At 39.5% G+C, this 23266-nt stretch overlaps 1 protein-coding gene across 1 annotated transcript; it reads left to right on the top strand.

Moving 5' to 3' along the window:
* The first annotated feature begins 11638 nt into the window (after window positions 1–11638).
* On the top strand, window positions 11639–22079 carry LOC124119264. Its single transcript, XM_046481723.2, has 6 exons — window positions 11639–11859; window positions 12290–12382; window positions 12969–13073; window positions 15616–15717; window positions 17705–17923; window positions 21740–22079. Exons 1-6 carry the CDS (start codon window positions 11715–11717, stop codon window positions 21982–21984), a joined length of 909 nt encoding a protein of 302 aa, XP_046337679.2. The 5' UTR covers window positions 11639–11714; the 3' UTR covers window positions 21985–22079.
* Window positions 22080–23266: the final 1187 nt, after the last annotated feature.

Below are 23266 nucleotides of genomic sequence, written 5' to 3'. Positions count from 1 at the left end.
AGTGTGACTTTAACATCAACCATATTGTGTTTACAGCAACTGCAATCTGACAGTGTGACTTTAACATCAACCATATTGTGTTTACAGTAACTGCAATCTGACAGTGTGACTTTAACATCAACCATATTGTGTTTACAGTAACTGCAATCTGACAGAGTGACTTTAACATCAACCATATTGTGTTTACAGTAACTGCAATCTGACAGAGTGACTTTAACATCAACCACATTGTGTTTACAGTTACTGCAATCTGACAGTGTGACTTTAACATCAACCATATTGTGTTTACAGTAACTGCAATCTGACAGTGTGACTTTAACATCAACCATATTGTGTTTACAGTAACTGCAATCTGACAGTGTGACTTTAACATCAACCATATTGTGTTTACAGTAACTGCAATCTGACAGTGTGACTTTAACATCAACCATATTGTGTTTACAGTAACTGCAATCTGACAGTGTGACTTTAACATCAACCATATTGTGTTTACAGTAACTGCAATCTCATGGTGTGACTTTAACATCAACCATATTGTGTTTACAGTAACTGCAATCTGACAGAGTGACTTTAACATCAACCATATTGTGTTTACAGTAACTGCAATCTGACAGAGTGACTTTAACATCAACCATATTGTGTTTACAGTAACTGCAATCTGACAGTGTGACTTTAACATCAACCATATTGTGTTTACAGTAACTGCAATCTGACAGTGTGACTTTAACATCAACCATATTGTGTTTACAGTAACTGCAATCTGACAGTGTGACTTAAACATCAACCATATTGTGTTTACAGTAACTGCAATCTGACAGAGTGACTTTAACATCAACCATATTGTGTTTACAGTAACTGCAATCTGAAAGTGTGACTTTAACATCAACCATATTGTGTTTACAGTAACTGCAATCTGACAGTGTGACTTTAACATCAACCATATTGTGTTTACAGTAACTGCAATCTGAAAGTGTGACTTTAACATCAACCATATTGTGTTTACAGTAACTGCAATCTGACAGTGTGACTTTAACATCAACCATATTGTGTTTACAGTAACTGCAATCTGACAGAGTGACTTTAACATCAACCATATTGTGTTTACAGTAACTGCAATCTGACAGTGTGACTTTAACATCAACCATATTGTGTTTACAGTAACTGCAATCTGACAGAGTGACTTTAACATCAACCATATTGTGTTTACAGTAACTGCAATCTGAAAGTGTGACTTTAACATCAACCATATTGTGTTTACAGTAACTGCAATCTGACAGAGTGACTTTAACATCAACCATATTGTGTTTACAGTAACTGCAATCTGACAGTGTGACTTTAACATCAACCATATTGTGTTTACAGTAACTGCAATCTGACAGAGTGACTTTAACATCAACCATATTGTGTTTACAGTAACTGCAATCTGAAAGTGTGACTTTAACATCAACCATATTGTGTTTACAGTAACTGCAATCTGACAGTGTGACTTTAACATCAACCATATTGTGTTTACAGTAACTGCAATCTGACAGTGTGACTTTAACATCAACCATATTGTGTTTACAGTAACTGCAATCTGACAGTGTGACTTTAACATCAACCATATTGTGTTTACAGTAACTGCAATCTGACAGTGTGACTTTAACATCAACCATATTGTGTTTACAGTAACTGCAATCTCATGGTGTGACTTTAACATCAACCATATTGTGTTTACAGTAACTGCAATCTGACAGAGTGACTTTAACATCAACCATATTGTGTTTACAGTAACTGCAATCTGACAGTGTGACTTAAACATCAACCATATTGTGTTTACAGTAACTGCAATCTGACAGAGTGACTTTAACATCAACCATATTGTGTTTACAGTAACTGCAATCTGACAGAGTGACTTTAACATCAACCATATTGTGTTTACAGTAACTGCAATCTGATGGTGTGACTTTAACATCAACCATATTGTGTTTACAGTAACTGCAATCTGACAGTGTGACTTTAACATCAACCATATTGTGTTTACAGTAACTGCAATCTGACAGTGTGACTTTAACATCAACCATATTGTGTTTACAGTAACTGCAATCTGACAGAGTGACTTTAACATCAACCATATTGTGTTTACAGTAACTGCAATCTGACAGAGTGACTTTAACATCAACCATATTGTGTTTACAGTAACTGCAATCTCATGGTGTGACTTTAACATCAACCATATTGTGTTTACAGTAACTGCAATCTGACAGTGTGACTTTAACATCAACCATATTGTGTTTACAGTAACTGCAATCTGACAGTGTGACTTTAACATCAACCATATTGTGTTTACAGTAACTGCAATCTGACAGAGGGACTTTAACATCAACCACATTGTGTTTACAGTAACTGCAATCTGACAGTGTGACTTTAACATCAACCATATTGTGTTTACAGTAACTGCAATCTGACAGAGTGACTTTAACATCAACCATATTGTGTTTACAGTAACTGCAATCTGAAAGTGTGACTTTAACATCAACCATATTGTGTTTACAGTAACTGCAATCTGACAGTGTGACTTTAACATCAACCATATTGTGTTTACAGTAACTGCAATCTGACAGTGTGACTTTAACATCAACCATATTGTGTTTACAGTAACTGCAATCTGACAGTGTGACTTTAACATCAACCATATTGTGTTTACAGTAACTGCAATCTGACAGAGTGACTTTAACATCAACCATATTGTGTTTACAGTAACTGCAATCTGACAGAGTGACTTTAACATCAACCATATTGTGTTTACAGTAACTGCAATCTGACAGAGTGACTTTAACATCAACCATATTGTGTTTACAGTAACTGCAATCTGACAGTGTGACTTTAACATCAACCATTTTGTGTTTACAGTAACTGCAATCTGAAAGTGTGACTTTAACATCAACCATATTGTGTTTACAGTAACTGCAATCTGACAGTGTGACTTTAACATCAACCATATTGTGTTTACAGTAACTGCAATCTGAAAGTGTGACTTTAACATCAACCATATTGTGTTTACAGTAACTGCAATCTGACAGTGTGACTTTAACATCAACCGTATTGTGTTTACAGTAACTGCAATCTGACAGAGTGACTTTAACATCAACCATATTGTGTTTACAGTAACTGCAATCTGACAGTGTGACTTTAACATCAACCATATTGTGTTTACAATAACTGCAATCTGACAGTGTGCCTTTACCATCAACCATATTGTGTTTACAGTAACTGCAATCTGACAGTGTGACTTTAACATCAACCATATTGTGTTTACAGTAACTGCAATCTGACAGTGTGACTTTAACATCAACCATATTGTGTTTACAGTAACTGCAATCTGACAGAGTGACTTTAACATCAACCATATTGTGTTTACAGTAACTGCAATCTGACAGAGTGACTTTAACATCAACCATATTGGGTTTACAGTAACTGCAATCTGACAGAGTGACTTTAACATCAACCATATTGTGTTTACAGTAACTGCAATCTGACAGAGTGACTTTAACATCAACCATATTGTGTTTACAGTAACTGCAATCTGACAGTGTGACTTTAACATCAACCATATTGTGTTTACAGTAACTGCAATCTGACAGAGTGACTTTAACATCAACCATATTGTGTTTACAGTAACTGCAATCTGACAGAGTGACTTTAACATCAACCATATTGTGTTTACAGTAACTGCAATCTGACAGTGTGACTTTAACATCAACCCTTTTGTATTTACAGTAACTGCAATCTGAAAGTGTGACTTTAACATCAACCATATTGTGTTTACAGTAACTGCAATCTGACAGTGTGACTTTAACATCAACCATATTGTGTTTACAGTAACTGCAATCTGAAAGTGTGACTTTAACATCAACCATATTGTGTTAACAGTAACTGCAATCTGACAGTGTGACTTTAACACCAACCATATTGTGTTTACAGTAACTGCAATCTGACAGTGTGACTTTAACATCAACCATATTGTGTTTACAGTAACTGCAATCTGACAGAGTGACTTTAACATCAACCATATTGTGTTTACAGTAACTGCAATCTGACAGAGTGACTTTAACATCAACCATATTGTGATTACAGCAACTGCAATCTGACAGTGTGACTTTAACATCAACCATATTGTGTTTACAGCAACTGCAATCTGACAGTGTGACTTTAACATCAACCATATTGTGTTTACAGTAACTGCAATCTGACAGTGTGACTTTAACATCAACCATATTGTGTTTACAGTAACTGCAATCTGACAGAGTGACTTTAACATCAACCATATTGTGTTTACAGTAACTGCAATCTGACAGTGTGACTTTAACATCAACCATATTGTGTTTACAGTAACTGCAATCTGAAAGTGTGACTTTAACATCAACCATATTGTGTTTACAGTAACTGCAATCTGACAGTGTGACTTTAACATCAACCATGTTGTGTTTACAGTTACTGCAATCTGACAGTGTGACTTTAACATCAACCATATTGTGTTTACAGTAACTGCAATCTGACAGAGTGACTTTAACATCAACCATGTTGTGTTTACAGTAACTGCAATCTGACAGAGTGACTTAAACATCAACCATATTGTGTTTACAGTAACTGCAATCTGACAGTGTGACTTTAACATCAACCATATTGTGTTTACAGTAACCGCAATCTGACAGAGTGACTTTAACATCAACCATATTGTGTTTACAGTAACTGCAATCTGACAGAGTGACTTTAACATCAACCATATTGTGTTTACAGTAACTGCAATCTGACAGTGTGACTTTAACATCAACCATATTGTGTTTACAGTAACTGCAATCTGACAGTGTGACTTTAACATCAACCATTTTGTGTTTACAGTAACTGCAATCTGAAAGTGTGACTTTAACATCAACCATATTGTGTTTACAGTAACTGCAATCTGACAGTGTGACTTTAACATCAACCATATTGTGTTTACAGTAACTGCAATCTGAAAGTGTGACTTTAACATCAACCATATTGTGTTTACAGTAACTGCAATCTGACAGTGTGACTTTAACATCAACCGTATTGTGTTTACAGTAACTGCAATCTGACAGAGTGACTTTAACATCAACCATATTGTGTTTACAGTAACTGCAATCTGACAGTGTGACTTTAACATCAACCATATTGTGTTTACAATAACTGCAATCTGACAGTGTGCCTTTACCATCAACCATATTGTGTTTACAGTAACTGCAATCTGACAGTGTGACTTTAACATCAACCATATTGTGTTTACAGTAACTGCAATCTGACAGTGTGACTTTAACATCAACCATATTGTGTTTACAGTAACTGCAATCTGACAGAGTGACTTTAACATCAACCATATTGTGTTTACAGTAACTGCAATCTGACAGAGTGACTTTAACATCAACCATATTGGGTTTACAGTAACTGCAATCTGACAGAGTGACTTTAACATCAACCATATTGTGTTTACAGTAACTGCAATCTGACAGAGTGACTTTAACATCAACCATATTGTGTTTACAGTAACTGCAATCTGACAGTGTGACTTTAACATCAACCATATTGTGTTTACAGTAACTGCAATCTGACAGAGTGACTTTAACATCAACCATATTGTGTTTACAGTAACTGCAATCTGACAGAGTGACTTTAACATCAACCATATTGTGTTTACAGTAACTGCAATCTGACAGTGTGACTTTAACATCAACCCTTTTGTATTTACAGTAACTGCAATCTGAAAGTGTGACTTTAACATCAACCATATTGTGTTTACAGTAACTGCAATCTGACAGTGTGACTTTAACATCAACCATATTGTGTTTACAGTAACTGCAATCTGAAAGTGTGACTTTAACATCAACCATATTGTGTTAACAGTAACTGCAATCTGACAGTGTGACTTTAACACCAACCATATTGTGTTTACAGTAACTGCAATCTGACAGTGTGACTTTAACATCAACCATATTGTGTTTACAGTAACTGCAATCTGACAGTGTGACTTTAACATCAACCATATTGTGTTTACAGTAACTGCAATCTGACAGAGTGACTTTAACATCAACCATATTGTGATTACAGCAACTGCAATCTGACAGTGTGACTTTAACATCAACCATATTGTGTTTACAGCAACTGCAATCTGACAGTGTGACTTTAACATCAACCATATTGTGTTTACAGTAACTGCAATCTGACAGTGTGACTTTAACATCAACCATATTGTGTTTACAGTAACTGCAATCTGACAGAGTGACTTTAACATCAACCATATTGTGTTTACAGTAACTGCAATCTGACAGTGTGACTTTAACATCAACCATATTGTGTTTACAGTAACTGCAATCTGAAAGTGTGACTTTAACATCAACCATATTGTGTTTACAGTAACTGCAATCTGACAGTGTGACTTTAACATCAACCATGTTGTGTTTACAGTTACTGCAATCTGACAGTGTGACTTTAACATCAACCATATTGTGTTTACAGTAACTGCAATCTGACAGAGTGACTTTAACATCAACCATGTTGTGTTTACAGTAACTGCAATCTGACAGAGTGACTTAAACATCAACCATATTGTGTTTACAGTAACTGCAATCTGACAGTGTGACTTTAACATCAACCATATTGTGTTTACAGTAACCGCAATCTGACAGAGTGACTTTAACATCAACCATATTGTGTTTACAGTAACTGCAATCTGACAGAGTGACTTTAACATCAACCATATTGTGTTTACAGTAACTGCAATCTGACAGTGTGACTTTAACATCAACCATATTGTGTTTACAGTAACTGCAATCTGACAGAGTGACTTTAACATCAACCATATTGTGTTTACAGTAACTGCAATCTGACAGAGTGACTTTAACATCAACCATATTGTGTTTACAGTAACTGCAATCTGACAGTGTGACTTTAACATCAACCACATTAACATCAACCATATTGTGTTTACAGTAACTGCAATCTGACAGTGTGACTTTAACATCAACCATATTGTGTTCACAGTAACTGCAATCTGACAGTGTGACTTTAACATCAACCATATTGTGTTTACAGTAACTGCAATCTGACAGTGTGACTTTAACATCAACCACATTAACATCAACCATATTGTGTTTACAGTAACTGCAATCTGACAGTGTGACTTTAACATCAACCACATTAACATCAACCATATTGTGTTTACAGTAACTGCAATCTGACAGTGTGACTTTAACATCAACCACATTAACATCAACCATATTGTGTTTACAGTAACTGCAATCTGACAGTGTGACTTTAACATCAACCATATTGTGTTTACAGTAACTGCAATCTGACAGTGTGACTTTAACATCAACCACATTGTGTTTACAGTAACTGCAATCTGACAGAGTGACTTTAACATCAACCATATTGTGTTTACAGTAACTGCAATCTGACAGTGTGACTTTAACAATAACCATATTGTGTTTACAGCAACTGCAATCTGACAGTATGACTTTAACATCAACCATATTGTGTTTACAGTAACTGCAATCTGACAGTGTGACTTTAACATCAACCATATTGTGTTTACAGTAACTGCAATCTGACAGTGTGACTTTAACATCAACCATATTGTGTTTACAGTAACTGCAATCTGACAGAGTGACTTTAACATCAACCATATTGTGTTTACAGTAACTGCAATCTGACAGAGTGACTTTAACATCAACCATATTGTGTTTACAGTAACTGCAATCTGACAGAGTGACTTTAACATCAACCATATTGTGTTTACAGCAACTGCAATCTGACAGTGTGACTTTAACATCAACCATATTGTGTTTACAGCAACTGCAATCTGACAGAGTGACTTTAACATCAACCATATTGTGTTTACAGTAACTGCAATCTGACAGTGTGACTTTAACAATAACCATATTGTGTTTACAGCAACTGCAATCTGACAGTATGACTTTAACATCAACCATATTGTGTTTACAGTAACTGCAATCTGACAGTGTGACTTTAACATCAACCATATTGTGTTTACAGTAACTGCAATCTGACAGTGTGACTTTAACATCAACCATATTGTGTTTACAGTAACTGCAATCTGACAGAGTGACTTTAACATCAACCATATTGTGTTTACAGTAACTGCAATCTGACAGAGTGACTTTAACATCAACCATATTGTGTTTACAGTAACTGCAATCTGACAGAGTGACTTGATGTGTTTACAGTAACTGCAATCTGAAAGTGTGACTTTAACATCAACCATATTGTGTTTACAGTAACTGCAATCTGACAGTGTACTCCCACGTGTGGAGCTGGAAGTATCCATGACTGCCTATTTGCCTATTTAATGTTCAGAAACTCAGCGCTTGTAATATCTTCTTGTTTTAGTTAAGCCTGATACTTAGCCTGGTAAAGAATATTTTACTCGTCCGTCAGTGTACTACAAATCAATACTGTCATGGTAGAGATACACCTACACGTATTAACTGAATCATTTGAAAGAATCATGGCTGCTGTAATGAGCAGCCTGAATATTAAGGAGCATCACATCGTAGAATTATCAGAATCATAGCAAGCATCAATATAAATACTAAACACAGTCTGCATAAGTATTAAGCATTTTAAAGGAAACTTTGTGGCCGTCTTGGATTTTCAGTGCTTAACTTTAATTGGTTCTTGTTTGGTTCGGTAACATGTGGTCACCTTCCATCAATATAATGTCGAACTTAACATTAGGAACTCCTACTCTAATCAATATTAGTCATCGTCATGGGATTTGGGAGATCCTTCTCTAATCAATATTAGTTATCATTGGTTTATATGGCTGACAATCAAGCATGCTATACGAGTGGCTATCGACTACCAAATATGGTCAAATACAATTAGCAAGTGTCGAGGTGCCAGAGGTCATTGACTGACATTGGACCTGTTCAGCATTGTGACAGAGATGGCCGCCTGTCGATACATGTCTGTGTAGGCATGACTTCAAAAAGCCATCAATATTCTTATCGAAATTATCTGCTATAGCTAGCATTAAAGACATGTGTTACAACAGATGATCCTTTCAACATAATTATTCCACAGGCTTTCTGTCTTCAACAATCTGTAAAATGTGGTAAAATGTGTGTTGTTGTTTGACTTTGGACTTTCAAATATTGGAGCATCACAGGGCTATATGTACATTTTCGTTGCGTGTCAAAGGTGAGATGACAAAAAGATTCAAATAGTTGGTTTCATTTCAGCCTAATTGTAAATTAATTTGTTTATGGCGTTTTAACTTTACGTTTAGTTGACACGCCATTGACATCTAGTAGATAATTCGCCATTAATTCCAGGATGAAACACCTACTTTTATCTTTTCTGTCCTTCTCAAGTTCGTGGACATGTCAGATTCCAGTGTCTCTGAGGACAAAATTACACTCTGTACATCTAAGCAACATGTGGCCCTAAAGGTTTTTATGTTCCTATTTCTTGCCTTGTTAACAGGGTCTATCAACTGTAATGTAAACTGTTGCAGTTCCAGGAACAAGTAGATAAAAACTTCTTAATACATCAAATATTTCTACTTTGTTATTCATAATACATGAAAGTATTTAGAAATGACTTCCACAGTTAGGCGAAATCCATTTAGATGAACTAAAACACATTAATTACCTTGCTTGCTCCGTCTTGGCGGAAAAATATTAGTCTCCATCTGCTTAAACATATCAGATACTTTGGATAATCAAAGGCAGATGCCCCAGCAGTGAGCAAGAGCAGGCAGAGCATTATGAATGTCATCTCCACGTCTGTAAGATAGAAGGGGCACGGGTGGCCCAGTCGTCTAAGGCGCCGCGATTCGCTGGGCAGAGTTGCGTCCCTTGAGCACGCCAGAAACCTATGATTGTGGTTTCGAATCCCGGTTCGCCCCGAATATGTTTCTAGGTTTGTCAGCACTATAACCGTGCTCGTGGGTTTCACCTAAGTGGTTAACGTTCACATGCCGTGATATAACTGGAATACTGTTAAAAGCGGCGTTAAACCCAACTCACTCACATTCACTGTCAGATAGAAATAGACGAAAATGGAAAAGGTACCACCCATATATTTATACATTTCCTTTCACATAACGTGTACATACAGCATCTCTAGCGTTAAAAAACATGTCTTTTATCTGTGTATGAACAACAAATATTATCTGAAGCTGACATTGGTGTATTTCCAAATATTGTACTGATGAGGTGGTGTTTGTTCCTATTTACATCAAACACGTCCACAATGTTCAAAGTGTGTATTGTTGGCATAGTTACAAAGAACGTATGTGGATGGTTGACATGCTAATGGATTACACCATGCTACAGCCTTTGTGTATGTATTTTTGAAAGTATTCTCCCAAAGAGTCGATTGTACTATTACACGAAAGTTATCAAAATTGAAAGAATGCCAATGGCTTATTCGTCTCAAATTTAGATGTTATATGCTGTTCAAAAGAGCACCTCAGTCATTATGTATGACCAGTACCACAATTTTAAGTGAGGTGTTCCAAGAAAACAGAACTATGGTTTCATGAAAATATTTGCAATATTTGGGTCTTGTTTTATCAAATATAGGCCATAAAAACAAATAGTGATATTTGTCCGCGATATCTTTTGAAGTGGGATAATTTGCCATCTTCTTACTTTAATTGGCATATAACATCAACATTTGAAGGATTATGCCAATGGCATTCTTTCAATTTTGATGGATAACCCTCAAAGTTAAGAACATTTTTATGCCGTTAATGCAGACACCTTTAGAGGAACATTTATGTTACACAACCACTTCTCTGTGTGTCAGTTAGGTAAAGCTCAAGTATTGATGTTATCAGTGTCATTGAAACATTTCAGATATCATATTATTTATTTCTCTCGAAATAGCGGATAAAATAATAAAAGAATTACAAACTCATACACATTAAGGACTACATTTTAAACATGACTAAATAATGTTGCAAACATGTTTTACACGGGAGTATTTGGGAAAGTAAGGAGATGTTTTGTTAATACCTCAGAGTAAACAGAATATTCTGCAGGTCTTAAATGACAATTACAAGTTTTACAATGTCTCTTAGTGGAATAAAACACACAGTTTTAGATGACATTGCATTCTGTAAGGCATGAACAACTGAATTCCATTTGCAAGTCAAGATTAATCCAAATACACATTCCTCTACCTTGTTTAGACGCTGTCTACCTGTGTCATTAATGGGCATGAATCAGGCAATATACTTATCGTATAACAGTACAGTGGACTCTGTTTTTGACAGAGTTGGTTTGTGATTATGGAAATGTTTTGTTTTGTTTATTTTGCTTTTATTTTCAAATACATGTCCTTGAAAGTCCTTGGGAGAATACTTACAGAAATACACACACAAAGGCTGTGGCCTGGTGTAATCCATCAGCGTGTCAACCATCCATATACGTTCTTTGTAACTATGCCCACAACACACACTTTGAACAATGTGGACGTGTTTGATGTAAATAGGAACAAACACCACCTCATCAGTACAATATTTGGAAATACACCAATGTCAGCTTCAGATAATATTTGTAGTTCAGACACAAATGAAAGACATGTTTTTAACAATAGAGATGCTGTATGTACACGTCATGTGAAAGGAAATGTATAAATATATGGGTGGTACCATTTCCATTTTCGTCGATTCCTGACTTACAGACATGGAGAAGACATTGATATTGTTCTGCCTAATCTTGGTCACTGCTGGGGCGTCTGCCTTTGAAATACCCAAAATAGCTACAAGGTTTAGGTTCCCATCTCGAGACAGACAGGCCAATTTGTCTTGGCCAAGAGGGAGCAAGCAAGGTAATTATTGCGACTTCAGTTCATCTAGATTAATTACGCCTAATTGTGGAAGTCATTTCTAAATACTTTCATGTATTATGAATAACAAAGTAGAATTATTTGATGTATCAAAAAGTTTTTGTCTACTTGTTCCTGGAACTGCAACAGTTTACATTAGAGTTGATAGACCCTGTTAACAAGGCAAGAGTGAGTGAGTGAGTATGGTTTTACGTCGCTTTTAGCAATATTCCAGCAATATCACGGCGGGGGACACCAGAAATGGGCTTCACACATTGTACCCATGTCGGGAATCGAACCCGGGTCTTCGGCGTGACGAGCGAACGCTTTAACCACTAGGCTACCCGACCGCCCAACAAGGCAAGAAATAGGAACATAAAAACCTTTAGGGCCACATGTTGCTGAGATGTACAGAGTGTAATTTTGTCCTCAGAGACACTGGAATCTGACATGGCCACGATGAACTCGTCTGTTTCCAACTTCATGAAGCATGTCCACGAACTTGAGAAGGACAGAAGAGATAAAAGTAGGTGTTTCATCCTGGAATTAATGGCGAATTGTCTACTAGATGTCAATGGCGTGTCAACTAAACGTAAAGTTAAAACGCCATAAACAAATTAATTTACAATTAGGCTGAAATGAAACCAACTATTTGAATCTTTTTGTCATCTCACCTTTGACACGCAACGAAAATGTACATATAGCCCTGTGATGCTCCAATATTTGAAAGTCCAAAGTCAAACAACAACACACATTTTACCACATTTTACAGATTGTTGAAGACAGAAAGCCTGTGGAATAATTATGTAAGCAAAGCACATTCGGTGTATTCTCATTAAAATATTGAAGGATAATCTGTTTTAAATACATGTGTTTAATGCTAGCTATAGCAGATAATTTCGATAAGAATATTGACGGCTTTATGAAGTCATGCATACATAGACATGTATCGACAATTTTGATAAAGATTTATACTGACAACTATAAGACATTCTGGCAGTTGAGAATGTATCATATGCAAGGATTCCAGTTCTCCATGTCCAAACCTGAAATGAAATTGAATAATAACAAAACTGTCCCAACTGCTGTAGTGTGCTTGTTACTGTTTTCAGACAGGGCCGTGGATGAGAAGATGGAGGCTACGCAGAAAGAGCAAGCAAAACTAGGCCAGAAAATGAAAAGTCTCAGTTCGTCCTTGAACAACTTTACAAGCACTGGTAGTAGAACCAATTATTAACAATAGCACTTCTTCTCAATATCACATCTGGTAAATTAGAAAACTAGCTATACTTGTTGGAGGTGCTTTCATGATTTACCCAACGCTGGAAGTATTTCCATTGTTTTTAGGCATGTGAACGTGGAGAGTTTTTTTAATATTAACTTACCTTTGAGATGTCATTGCATTCTTAAATAACCAAACAAATTCAATCGGGCTACAAATGCTATCTGAACAGGGTGTGCCTGGGCTGTGGTACACTCTTCAAAAAAAGAAACGCATAGGTGTTTTGAGAATTCCAATTAGATTTTTTCCCCAAGCAATCGTCATAAAGACAATTCTTATGTTTGATTCCCGTTAATCATGTCATGTGTGTGGTGCATTGCGCGCAAACACATCTCAACATGTTTTTTTGTAAACGTTCATCAGCAAAAATGCAAAGCATGCACGGAAATTGCTTTCAGCAAAAGATTTCAGCACAATGCACGTGCAAATTGTTGGAAACAAGAGTAGAGACACTGACTCTAAAAGATCGCACAGAATTCATCAGTTCATTACGAATTTTCTGACGTGAACGGAGATCGAAAAATACCAAGATTAACTGCAGCTGCAGCAGAAATATCGCCATTAGACGTTTGGAGGCAGGGGAGTCCCGGTCTGCCGTTGCAAGACACTTCAACGTTCACCAAAGCACCATATCTCGACTATGGGATCGATATACCCGCACTAATTCGACTCAAGATCATCCAGGAGGTGGAAGATCAAGTGTAACCACCCTGCTAAGGATCGGTACATCCGGTTGCATCACCTTCGGAATCGATTTGCTACAGCAACGGACAGCAGGACAAGTGCCTGGTATGCGAAGAATTTCCGACCAAACCATCAGAAATCGTCTGAGGGAAGTGGGAATTCGAGCGAGACGACCAAAAGTTGGACCTGTCTTGCGACGTCTCCACCGTCAACAACGTGTCCGGTGGTGCAACAGAGTACAGGCATGGGAACTGGCGACGCGTTTGGTTCAGCGATGAGTCACGTTTTCTTCTTCAACGACGGGATGGAAAACAACGTGTATACCGACGTCGACATGAACGTTTTGCGCCGAACTGCGTTCGACAGGTGGACCGATTTGATGGAGGGAGTGTCATCATGTGGGGAGCCATATCCTACACTGGTAGATCACAGTTAGTGGTTGTCCAGGGCAATCTTACAGCAAACCGATACACAGACCAAATTCTGCGTCCTCACCTCCTCCCAACTTTGGACCGCCAGAGGGAGCTGTTCCAACATGACAACGCTCGGCCCCACACAGCACGTGCAACAGTTAATTTCCTTGTTAATGAGAACATCAATGTCCTTCCTACTTGATCGACGCGTCCGTCAACGTCACCAGCGTCCCCACACACTGGCACAACTCGCCAACGCCTTACAGGAGGAATGGCGAAAAATTACCCCGACAAAATCCGACGACTTGTGCAATCTGTGCCAAGGAGGTATCGAGCAGTGACGGCTGCAAGAGGTGGTGTGACCAGGTACTGACCATGACGCCCCCTTGTGGCTACACATGTGCAGTGACTGAACTGAATTAATGCTGTCGATGACGACAGTGCTTTTGTCGATCACTGTGTCTAATTTCATTTGATTGTGTTCACGCATATTCTGTGTAGATACTTTTACATCCGCTTAATAAATATGCTTATTTTTTAACTATGCGGTTGTTTTTTTGAGAGTATATGTTTCTCAAGCCCATGTTGTGTAGAAAGTAATTTATGTCCTTCGGGAGATATGGGATTGACGAACTTAACAACCTTAAACATGTTCAGAAACTCATTGCCTACATATTGTTTGGGATTACGTTTTATAGAATCAAGAGATCGTGTAATATAGCTATTTATTCCATCATACCACTTGCCCGACATCTGTCGACACTCTGCTGCTGATTGCGGCCCCCAGTCAGGCGATGTGATCGATAATCAAGATCTGTATTGTGATATGACGAGTCTTACTTCGCGAACTGCATCAAATCACGTGTGCACCATGTTTAAAAACATGAAAAAGATTTTGAAAATATCTGTTGATGCCGAGTTGGCGGTACACATGCTTTGCAAATCCTGCAATCAACCGAAATCTTCACGGCAGCCTGCGAACAGGATGTTGCTTTCGTTACGCGATTTTGATTGGACTATGCATAGACTCGTTAGTCGAGCCAAACAATAACTCCATAATACCAGCCTAGTTCGACAAATGTTGAAATTTTTATATTCAGTTACCGCTCTAGCCTCGGGAAGATGGGGGGTAAACTGGTATTGACTTGATCAGGATATTGATGCTTCGTCAAATAAAGTTAAATGTTATAATTATTAGGTCATTCCTCACTGATCTTAGTCTAGGAACCACGTAACATTTCGACCAAGTGACAGTAGTTCCAGCTACAGTTGATATTAGAATCAATGTTATTTCTGTCGGATGAATACATCATTGAACGAACACATCAAGCGACAACCTAGTTTCTCCTTCAGAGCTCAGTCTGTATATTCGTGTTGCAGTAAGGAGGCAGCAACAAGAGATGCAACAACTTGTAGAGTCTGTTAGCCTCAGGACTGAACACATTGAGGATGTCATGAAGAAAGCTTCTGAAGAGAAACGCGGTAGGTCACATCTTTTATCCATTTCATGGAACTCCATGTCGAATACTGAGTAACTTCCAGCAGGATACTAGTATACTAAGATAAATGTATCAAGTAGTACTCAAGTTCAAGATCATTTATGTGTTTTCTTAACTAGCTCAAAATAATGGTTACATTGTTATTAAAAATGAATTGATGAAATATCCCTCCACAGAAATATATTTGATTTCATCACAACCTGTTGCATTGTTGCTCCACTTTGTATCAGTAGGAAGCAAGATACATCTTTTTAACCGATCAAAACCAAGCATTCTTCAATGTCTTGGTAGAGTTCCAATTGGTAATCTGTATTTATGAAGGATTTTGCAAATATCTGGTATCATCACTTTTCTATAGTATTAAAGTACAATCGACTCTGTTTAGCATATATACTGAACCGCAAAGGAAACGTTACCATGGATAGATATATGAGAAACCGTATTTGTCCAAACACTGTAAACATACTTTGAGACATATTGAAAAGATTAAACTTGGCAAAACTGATCATCAAGGTTGAAATTAAAGTGTCAAATATTCTTAAAGTGAAACACAACACTAGTCTGAGAAAATGGCATTACAAGTCAGTATCTCATGTTGCCGCCATGTGCATTGATGGCTGCCGTGCAACGTCGATACATGGAATGGATGAGGCGGTTCATAAAGGCCATTGGCACTTGAGCCCATACTCCGAGGAACGCCTGACGCAGTTCTGCTGCAGTTGTCGGCCTTGGTCGGACGTCATTCAGCCGTCTTTGAATCTCGTCCCACAAGTGCTCAATGGGATTTAAATCGGGACCGAGGGCAGAACACTGCATGGTTCTGACGCCATTCTGCTGGAAGAAGTCTCTTGTTGCTCTCGCGGTGTTGGCACGGGCGTTATCATGTTGAAACTCATGGTTGCGGCGACGTGCCAAATGATGTATGGCGTGTGGTCTCAAGACTTGATCAATGTACCAAGCTGCTGTGACACCATTGCTTCTCCCAGGACCGATGTTCTGGAAGACCACAGGGCCGATCCTCTGTGCAAGACCAATTCCACCTCACTCTATGATGCTCTGAGCACCCCACGAGTCTCGCTCCAGAACACAAGCATCCGAATAACGTTTCCCACGGCGTCGCCAGACTCTCTCTCTGCCATCTGCTGTTGAGTAACTGGTCTCGTCTGAGAAGAGGACTCTTCTCCACTGCTGGTGGCGCCAGTGCTGGTGCTGTGTTGCCCACTGAAGACGGTTCCGGCGATGACGTGGTGTCAGAATGGGTCCTCGGTGTGGCCTGTGACAGTGGAGGTGTCAGCTCGTCAATCATCGACGCACGGTGTCGCTGTTGTGTCCCCATGGTCTGTTGAGCAGTTTCCGCAGCAGTAACAAAACGATCTTGAAGATGCTGTCGCACAATCTCACGATCCTGACGTCGGGTGGTGACCCTTGGTCTTCGACTAAATGGTCGGTCATCTGTAGTGTTGGTGGTCTGGTACCGTTGCTGGAGCCTGTATATGGTCCTTACGTGGACTTGAAATGCATTAGCTACTAGCCGGGCGTTTTGTCCAGCTTGCAATCGTCCAAGGGCTTGTGTCGCTGATTTCTTGTCAATCTTGGCATGTGGTAGCAATTCAATAACGAATGAATGTTATTCGATCTGGGTGGATTTTTATAGGGCAAGAAATGGGGGAACCAATGTGCATTTCAATTGGCACGGAACTCACGTGCATCGGGTGACCATGGCCGTTGCCGTGATGCGTTTGCGCAATCGGTTTTATTGTCATCGGCTTTGTTTTTTTTATCATCAAATTTCATTTTTCCGGACAAGGTAATGTTAAATTTTAGAAACTTTGACAAAAACTACCCAGATATTTAAATGACAACTTTTCATGAAATGTTACTCGGGGTGACGTTTCTTTTGCGGTTCAGTATATTTCTTACGAGAAGGGAAGGGTTTTGTTGCTTTTAATTAACCATGTTTCCTCTTACAGCCCACACTAATCTGGCCTTAAATAAACCTACAAAGAGTAGCAGCACCTACCCTGGTTCCCATCATGAGAATCTCGTGGACGGTAGTCCATATCTCGACTGGAAGAGAGGTAGCTGTTTCGCGTCGACTTTTGCCGACCAGATACCTTGGTGGCAAGTGGACTTAGAAAACACATACAGCATCACCGACGTCAAAGTATCAACAAGGCTGGATTTCAGTGGTAGGTGTATGAGCTACCGGACAGACCGGCTAACTGACTAAAGATATCCGATCTAACAAGCATATTCAATCTACAGCTGGACTTCTCTAGTGAGGGACAGTTTTTTTTTATCCTCACCCCCAAAAATTATCCCAGAAAATTCTTGAAAAAAATATATTACCTTCAGACTGTTCGAAAAGGAAAACATTGCACTCGAAACCGTCAATATGTGATTTGACATCAAAATGTTAATATGAAATGTAGATTATGCAATGAATTTAATGACACTCCATCACATTGCCAGTGGACGCCCCGCTTTGGCACAAACACAGTATCTAAAGCGACATAATGGTGTAACTCGATCATTTTATTACCGTCTTCGCCTGTGGTTTTGACACAGAGGTCCATCCATGGTACGACCGGGAATATGAACAGGGCGTCATGGAAAATGATGAATACAAAATTCTTTGAAATAGGCTCGTATACATCCTCAGACCTTTCCGGGCCATCAGACCCGTTTGGATACATCCCATGAAATCATTTATATCATTGAATATTCTGTCCCTTTTGACACTATGTGATTGACAAGATTGAGGAAAATCATGCCAAATATGCGGACCTCGCTTTCGAAATGTCATGCTTGCATCCCAAGTACCAAGTTGTCCGACTCCCCATTGTTCTCGGTGCCTTAGGTTTGGTACCTCCCAATCTGTTGACTGACATTGGGAGAGTACCCGGGTTTGCTACCAGGAATACAGCCCTTCTGACAATCTGGGTAATGCAGAAGGCTGCAGTGTTCATATGGGAGTCTTCACTTTCTCCGAAAAGTTCTGGGTGGGTTTGACTAGGCAGCGCTTCCTGGGAGAAGACCCATTCGCTGTCTGGGCTGCGTGTAGAGGGGGCAAGGGCCCTGAGCTGATGATGAGCCAAACCAGCCTGACTGTGCCAGGATCACCCAAACCCTCTTTGCTGCATTTTATATTTTAATCTGTACATAATAATAAGTACATTTGTTAAACGTTTAACTCCATACACTGTGAATGCTCATAGCGCTACATTACGTAGGGGGGAAACTATGGTGATACGAGGTCCTAGATACAAGACAAATAGATGTGGCAGTTGTTGTTGATTTTAGATTTGATTAAAGAACTGAACGGGAATGTTTTGAGAGGGACTGGAAAATTGTTAGAGTTTCTGAATGCGTGCATGTAATCTGGTTAACTGCTGATTGGCGATGTTACAGAGTAGACTATTGCAATGAGCGAGTCTCGTGAGCACAAGGCTTATGACAAGCATATGGTAGCATCAGTAGAAAGAAGGTGTCCGATTGCTCCGATATTTCTAAGCTGGAAATGGCATATTCTGCAGATCTTAAGATATGTTGTCTTAAGATAAGTGGGATAACGCCACGGTTTTTTACCGATAACTTTATTTGAAATTGTCCAACATTTACCGATGTTACAACTGCGATGGCGTCAGTCTGGTCAGGATTGAGTTTTAGCGTATTGTTAGTCATCCGAGATTTCATTTCATGTGTACAGTCCTCCACGTGTATGATGGCAGTTCGGGAATCAGGAGGGGGAGCATTATGGGGGAAGTGTCGTCAGCATGTAAATGATGACCAATGCCCGTAGATGAGATGAGTTCAGAGGTATAGAAGGAAAACAAAATGGGACCAAGTACGGATCCTTGTGGAGCAGCAAACGTCAGCGTTGTGCAGGTGGTTACTCCGATGGTAACTGACTGAAAACCTACTGCAATTTGTCTATCAGGGAATGAAGTGATAGATGAGATAGATGTCAGTCTAATCTTAATGACTCTCTCAACTAGTTTAGAGAGAAATGGTAAGTTAGACACAAGCAAATAGTTACTGAGTTTTGAATTATCCAGGTTTTGCTTCTTAATTATATGTTTCACTACCGCTTCCTTCAGAGTCAGCGGAACGGATCCTGTGTTTGAGAAGTATTTATATGTACATCAATAGGATCGTTGTACATATTGGATCAAGATCACATGTAGTGGGCTTGCTGTCCTTTACAAGGTCGTGGACAAATCTGACTCCACTAAACAGAGTAGAACGAGTAGAGTCTTGGCTAGTTGTATCATCTAGTAGAACTTGACGAATCTTCTCAATCTTTTCCATAAAGTAGGCGTTAAAACTAGCTCCAAGATCATTACCGTATGAAGACGGTTGCACAATGTCCTTCTTTTTGCCCAAGAGTGCATGAACAGAGTCATTTGCACTCTGAGATTTGTAACGCACAGTATTCGCTCTTTGACTTTCGCATTTGGCGGGTGGCTGCATTCCTAGTTTTGTTATAAATCTGTCGGTTGACCTCTAAATGTGAGGCTTCCTCCACTGACACTCTGCATTGCACAGAGTTACAAAAAACCATCTTTGAATAAATCTTCGTCAATGTTCTTCAGATTATGGCAGGTAACTTCCACGTGTTCAGTGGGGGTACCAGCAAGGGAAGGGACAGCATAAACATGATCGTACATTCTAGTTGTGGGAGCAGTGACATGTTGACTAAATCCACGGTTGTCAAAGAAGTTTAATAAACTTCATCACTTCGGGTTTATCCTTGTCATAAAAAATGAACATAAAAGTCTCCAAGTATAAGTAGATTCTTCGGGGGGGGGGGGGGGTGACTTCCTAGTAATAAAGTCAACTCTTGGTAAAACTGCGTCAAACGAATCGGATTTCCCTTAGAAAGGGCGGTCTATAGATACAAGCAGTTCGGAGAGCTGAATATGATATCACGACTTCCAACAATTCAAAAGAATCATGTAGCTTTTTTCAAATTTGAAACAATTTGAACGCAAACTTTGAATGAAGTCAACATTTTCAAGTAGCAGATCCATGAATTATTGTATGAATTATCACAAAGCATTGCATACACAACATAACATATACAGCACCGAAGCACACTAACATGTACATGCAACATCTTTTGTTGGGCTATACAAACGTTGGGTTTCCATTTGTATGCCAGCACAATCTTACAGCAGGAGAACAGCGAAAACATGTCAGGACTGACGGAAGCCCAACGCAACAACGCCATCGGCCGACTGCAAACAGGAGAACCATCTTCAGCTGTAGCCAGGTTTTACCACGTAGCACCAAGCACCATTACAATACTGTGGAACCGTTATCGGACACACGGGGCAACACGTGACCTTCCAAGATCCAGTCGACCACGTATCACTACTAAAGCACAGGACATTCATACAGATGTCAGTTAATTTAACGTCACAACTTTACACGGATCAGATTCTTCGGCCGGACGTCCTTCCCATTATGCAAAAAGCGAACATCATTTTCCAACAAGACAACGCCCGACCTCACATGGCAAGACTGACATCAGCCTTTTTCAGAAGTCATAACATCGAGGTCCTCCCCTTTCCCCCTAGGTCTACAGATTTAAACCAAATCGAACATGAATGAGATTCACTGGATCAACGACTAGGAGGACATGAGCAAGAACCTCAGAACCTCCAACAGTTGGCACAAGCACTGCAGGCAGAGTGGGTGAACATTCCCCAGGCCACAATTCAGGATCTGATTGCTTCCATGAGACAACGATGCCAGTCAGTTTTGGACTATAATGGTGGTCATACAAGATATTGAGAACGGATTACATTCATCTTGAAATCTGCTGTTCCATGTGTACCATATGGAATTTGGGTTAATGACAATGATGTGTGCCAATTTTGAACAATCGATTACCATCTGTTGATTATATATATGATATATAAAATATACATCTAAAATAACATTTGCGTTTCTTTTCTTGCAGAGAATATTGTATTTAAAAACCGAAATGTATGTTTCAGGTGATCGGTTGCACGACTTTAACCTAGAAGTGTTTTCCGATGATCCTACTATCAACACGGAGGCGCAATCACAGATGTGTTACTTCCATAAAGGCATGGTCGCTGGGTTGGGCAAAACCAAAACTATCCCATGTACAGAACCAGTTGTAGGTCGCTTCCTCAGACTCACCTCCACAGCAAAAAGAGACAGAGGGGACCTCCTGCAACTATGTGAGGTCGAGGTATTTGGCAGGGACGTCCAATAATCTGACGCATGTCTTTGTGGTCGATACGTCCATCATCTGACAAGAACATGTGGTGAATTCCCAGCCGTATTGACATAAACCTGATCAACAGTAAACATTCCTGTGTTGTTTTGTGTCCTAGGAGATATCACTTGTGTGAGATAAGCCTCCTAGAAGATATCGCTTGTGTGAGATAAGGCTCCTAATATATATAACTTGTGTGAGATAAGGCTCTTAAGATATACCGCTTGTGTGAGATAGGCTCCTAAGATATATTGCTTGCGTGAGATAAGGCTCCTAAGATATACCATTTGTGTGAGATAAGCCTCCTAAGATATACCGCTTGTGTGAGATAAGGCTCCCAGGAGATGTCGCTTGTGTGAGATAAGGCTCCCAGGAGATGTCGCTTGTGTGAGATAAGGCTCCCAGGAGATGTCGCTTGTGTGAGATAAGCCTCCTAAGATATACCGCTTGTGTGAGATAAGGCTCCCAGCAGATGTCGCTTGTGTGAGATAAGGCTCCCAGGAGATGTCGCTTGTGTGAGATAAGGCTCCTAAGATATACCGCTTGTGTGAGATAAGGCTCCCAGGAGATGTCGCTTGTGTGAGATAAGGCTCCCAGGAGATGTCGCTTGTGTGAGATAAGGCTCCTAAGATATACCGCTTGTGTGAGATAAGCCTCCTAAGATATACCGCTTGTGTGAGATAAGGCTCCTAAGATATACCGCTTGTGTGAGATAAGGCTCCCAGGAGATGTCGCTTGTGTGAGATAAGGCTCCCAGGAGATGTCGCTTGTGTGAGATAAGGCTCCTAAGATATACCGCTTGTGTGAGATAAGCCTCCTAAGATATACCGCTTGTGTGAGATAAGGCTCCCAGGAGATGTCGCTTGTGTGAGATAAGGCTCCCAGGAGATGTCGCTTGTGTGAGATAAGGCTCCCAGGAGATGTCGCATGTGTGAGATAAGGCTCCCAGGAGATATCGCTTGTGTGAGATAAGGCTCCCAGTAGATATCGCTTGTGTGAGATAAGGCTCCCAGGAGATATCGCTTGTGTGAGATAAGGCTCCCAGGAGATATTGCATGTGTGAGATAAGGCTCCCAGGAGATGTCGCATGTGTGAGATAAGGCTCCCAGGAGATGTCGCATGTGTGAGATAAGCCTCCTAAGATATACCGCTTGTGTGAGATAAGCCTCCTAAGATATACCGCTTGTGTGAGATAAGCCTCCTAAGATATACCGCTTGTGTGAGATAAGGCTCCCAGGAGATGTCGCATGTGTGAGATAAGCCTCCTAAGATATACCGC

Source organism: Haliotis rufescens, unplaced genomic scaffold (genome assembly GCF_023055435.1).
Source record: "Haliotis rufescens isolate VD_foot unplaced genomic scaffold, xgHalRufe1.0.p SCAF_30, whole genome shotgun sequence".
Classification (NCBI taxonomy): Eukaryota; Metazoa; Mollusca; class Gastropoda; order Lepetellida; family Haliotidae; genus Haliotis; species Haliotis rufescens.
Note: the sequence above shows the minus strand (reverse complement) of the source record. Positions and strands in the feature narration are given on the sequence as shown.

Excerpts from the sequence above, each read along its gene's own strand:
- LOC124119264 (XM_046481723.2), top strand. The coding sequence starts at position 11,715 with ATGGAGAAGACATTGATATTGTTCTGCCTAATCTTGGTCACTGCTGGG. Across the intron at positions 11,860-12,289 it reads GCCAAGAGGGAGCAAGCAAG|AGACACTGGAATCTGACATG; the intron begins GTAATTATTGCG and ends TTTTGTCCTCAG. Across the intron at positions 15,718-17,704 it reads AGCTTCTGAAGAGAAACGCG|CCCACACTAATCTGGCCTTA; the intron begins GTAGGTCACATC and ends TTCCTCTTACAG.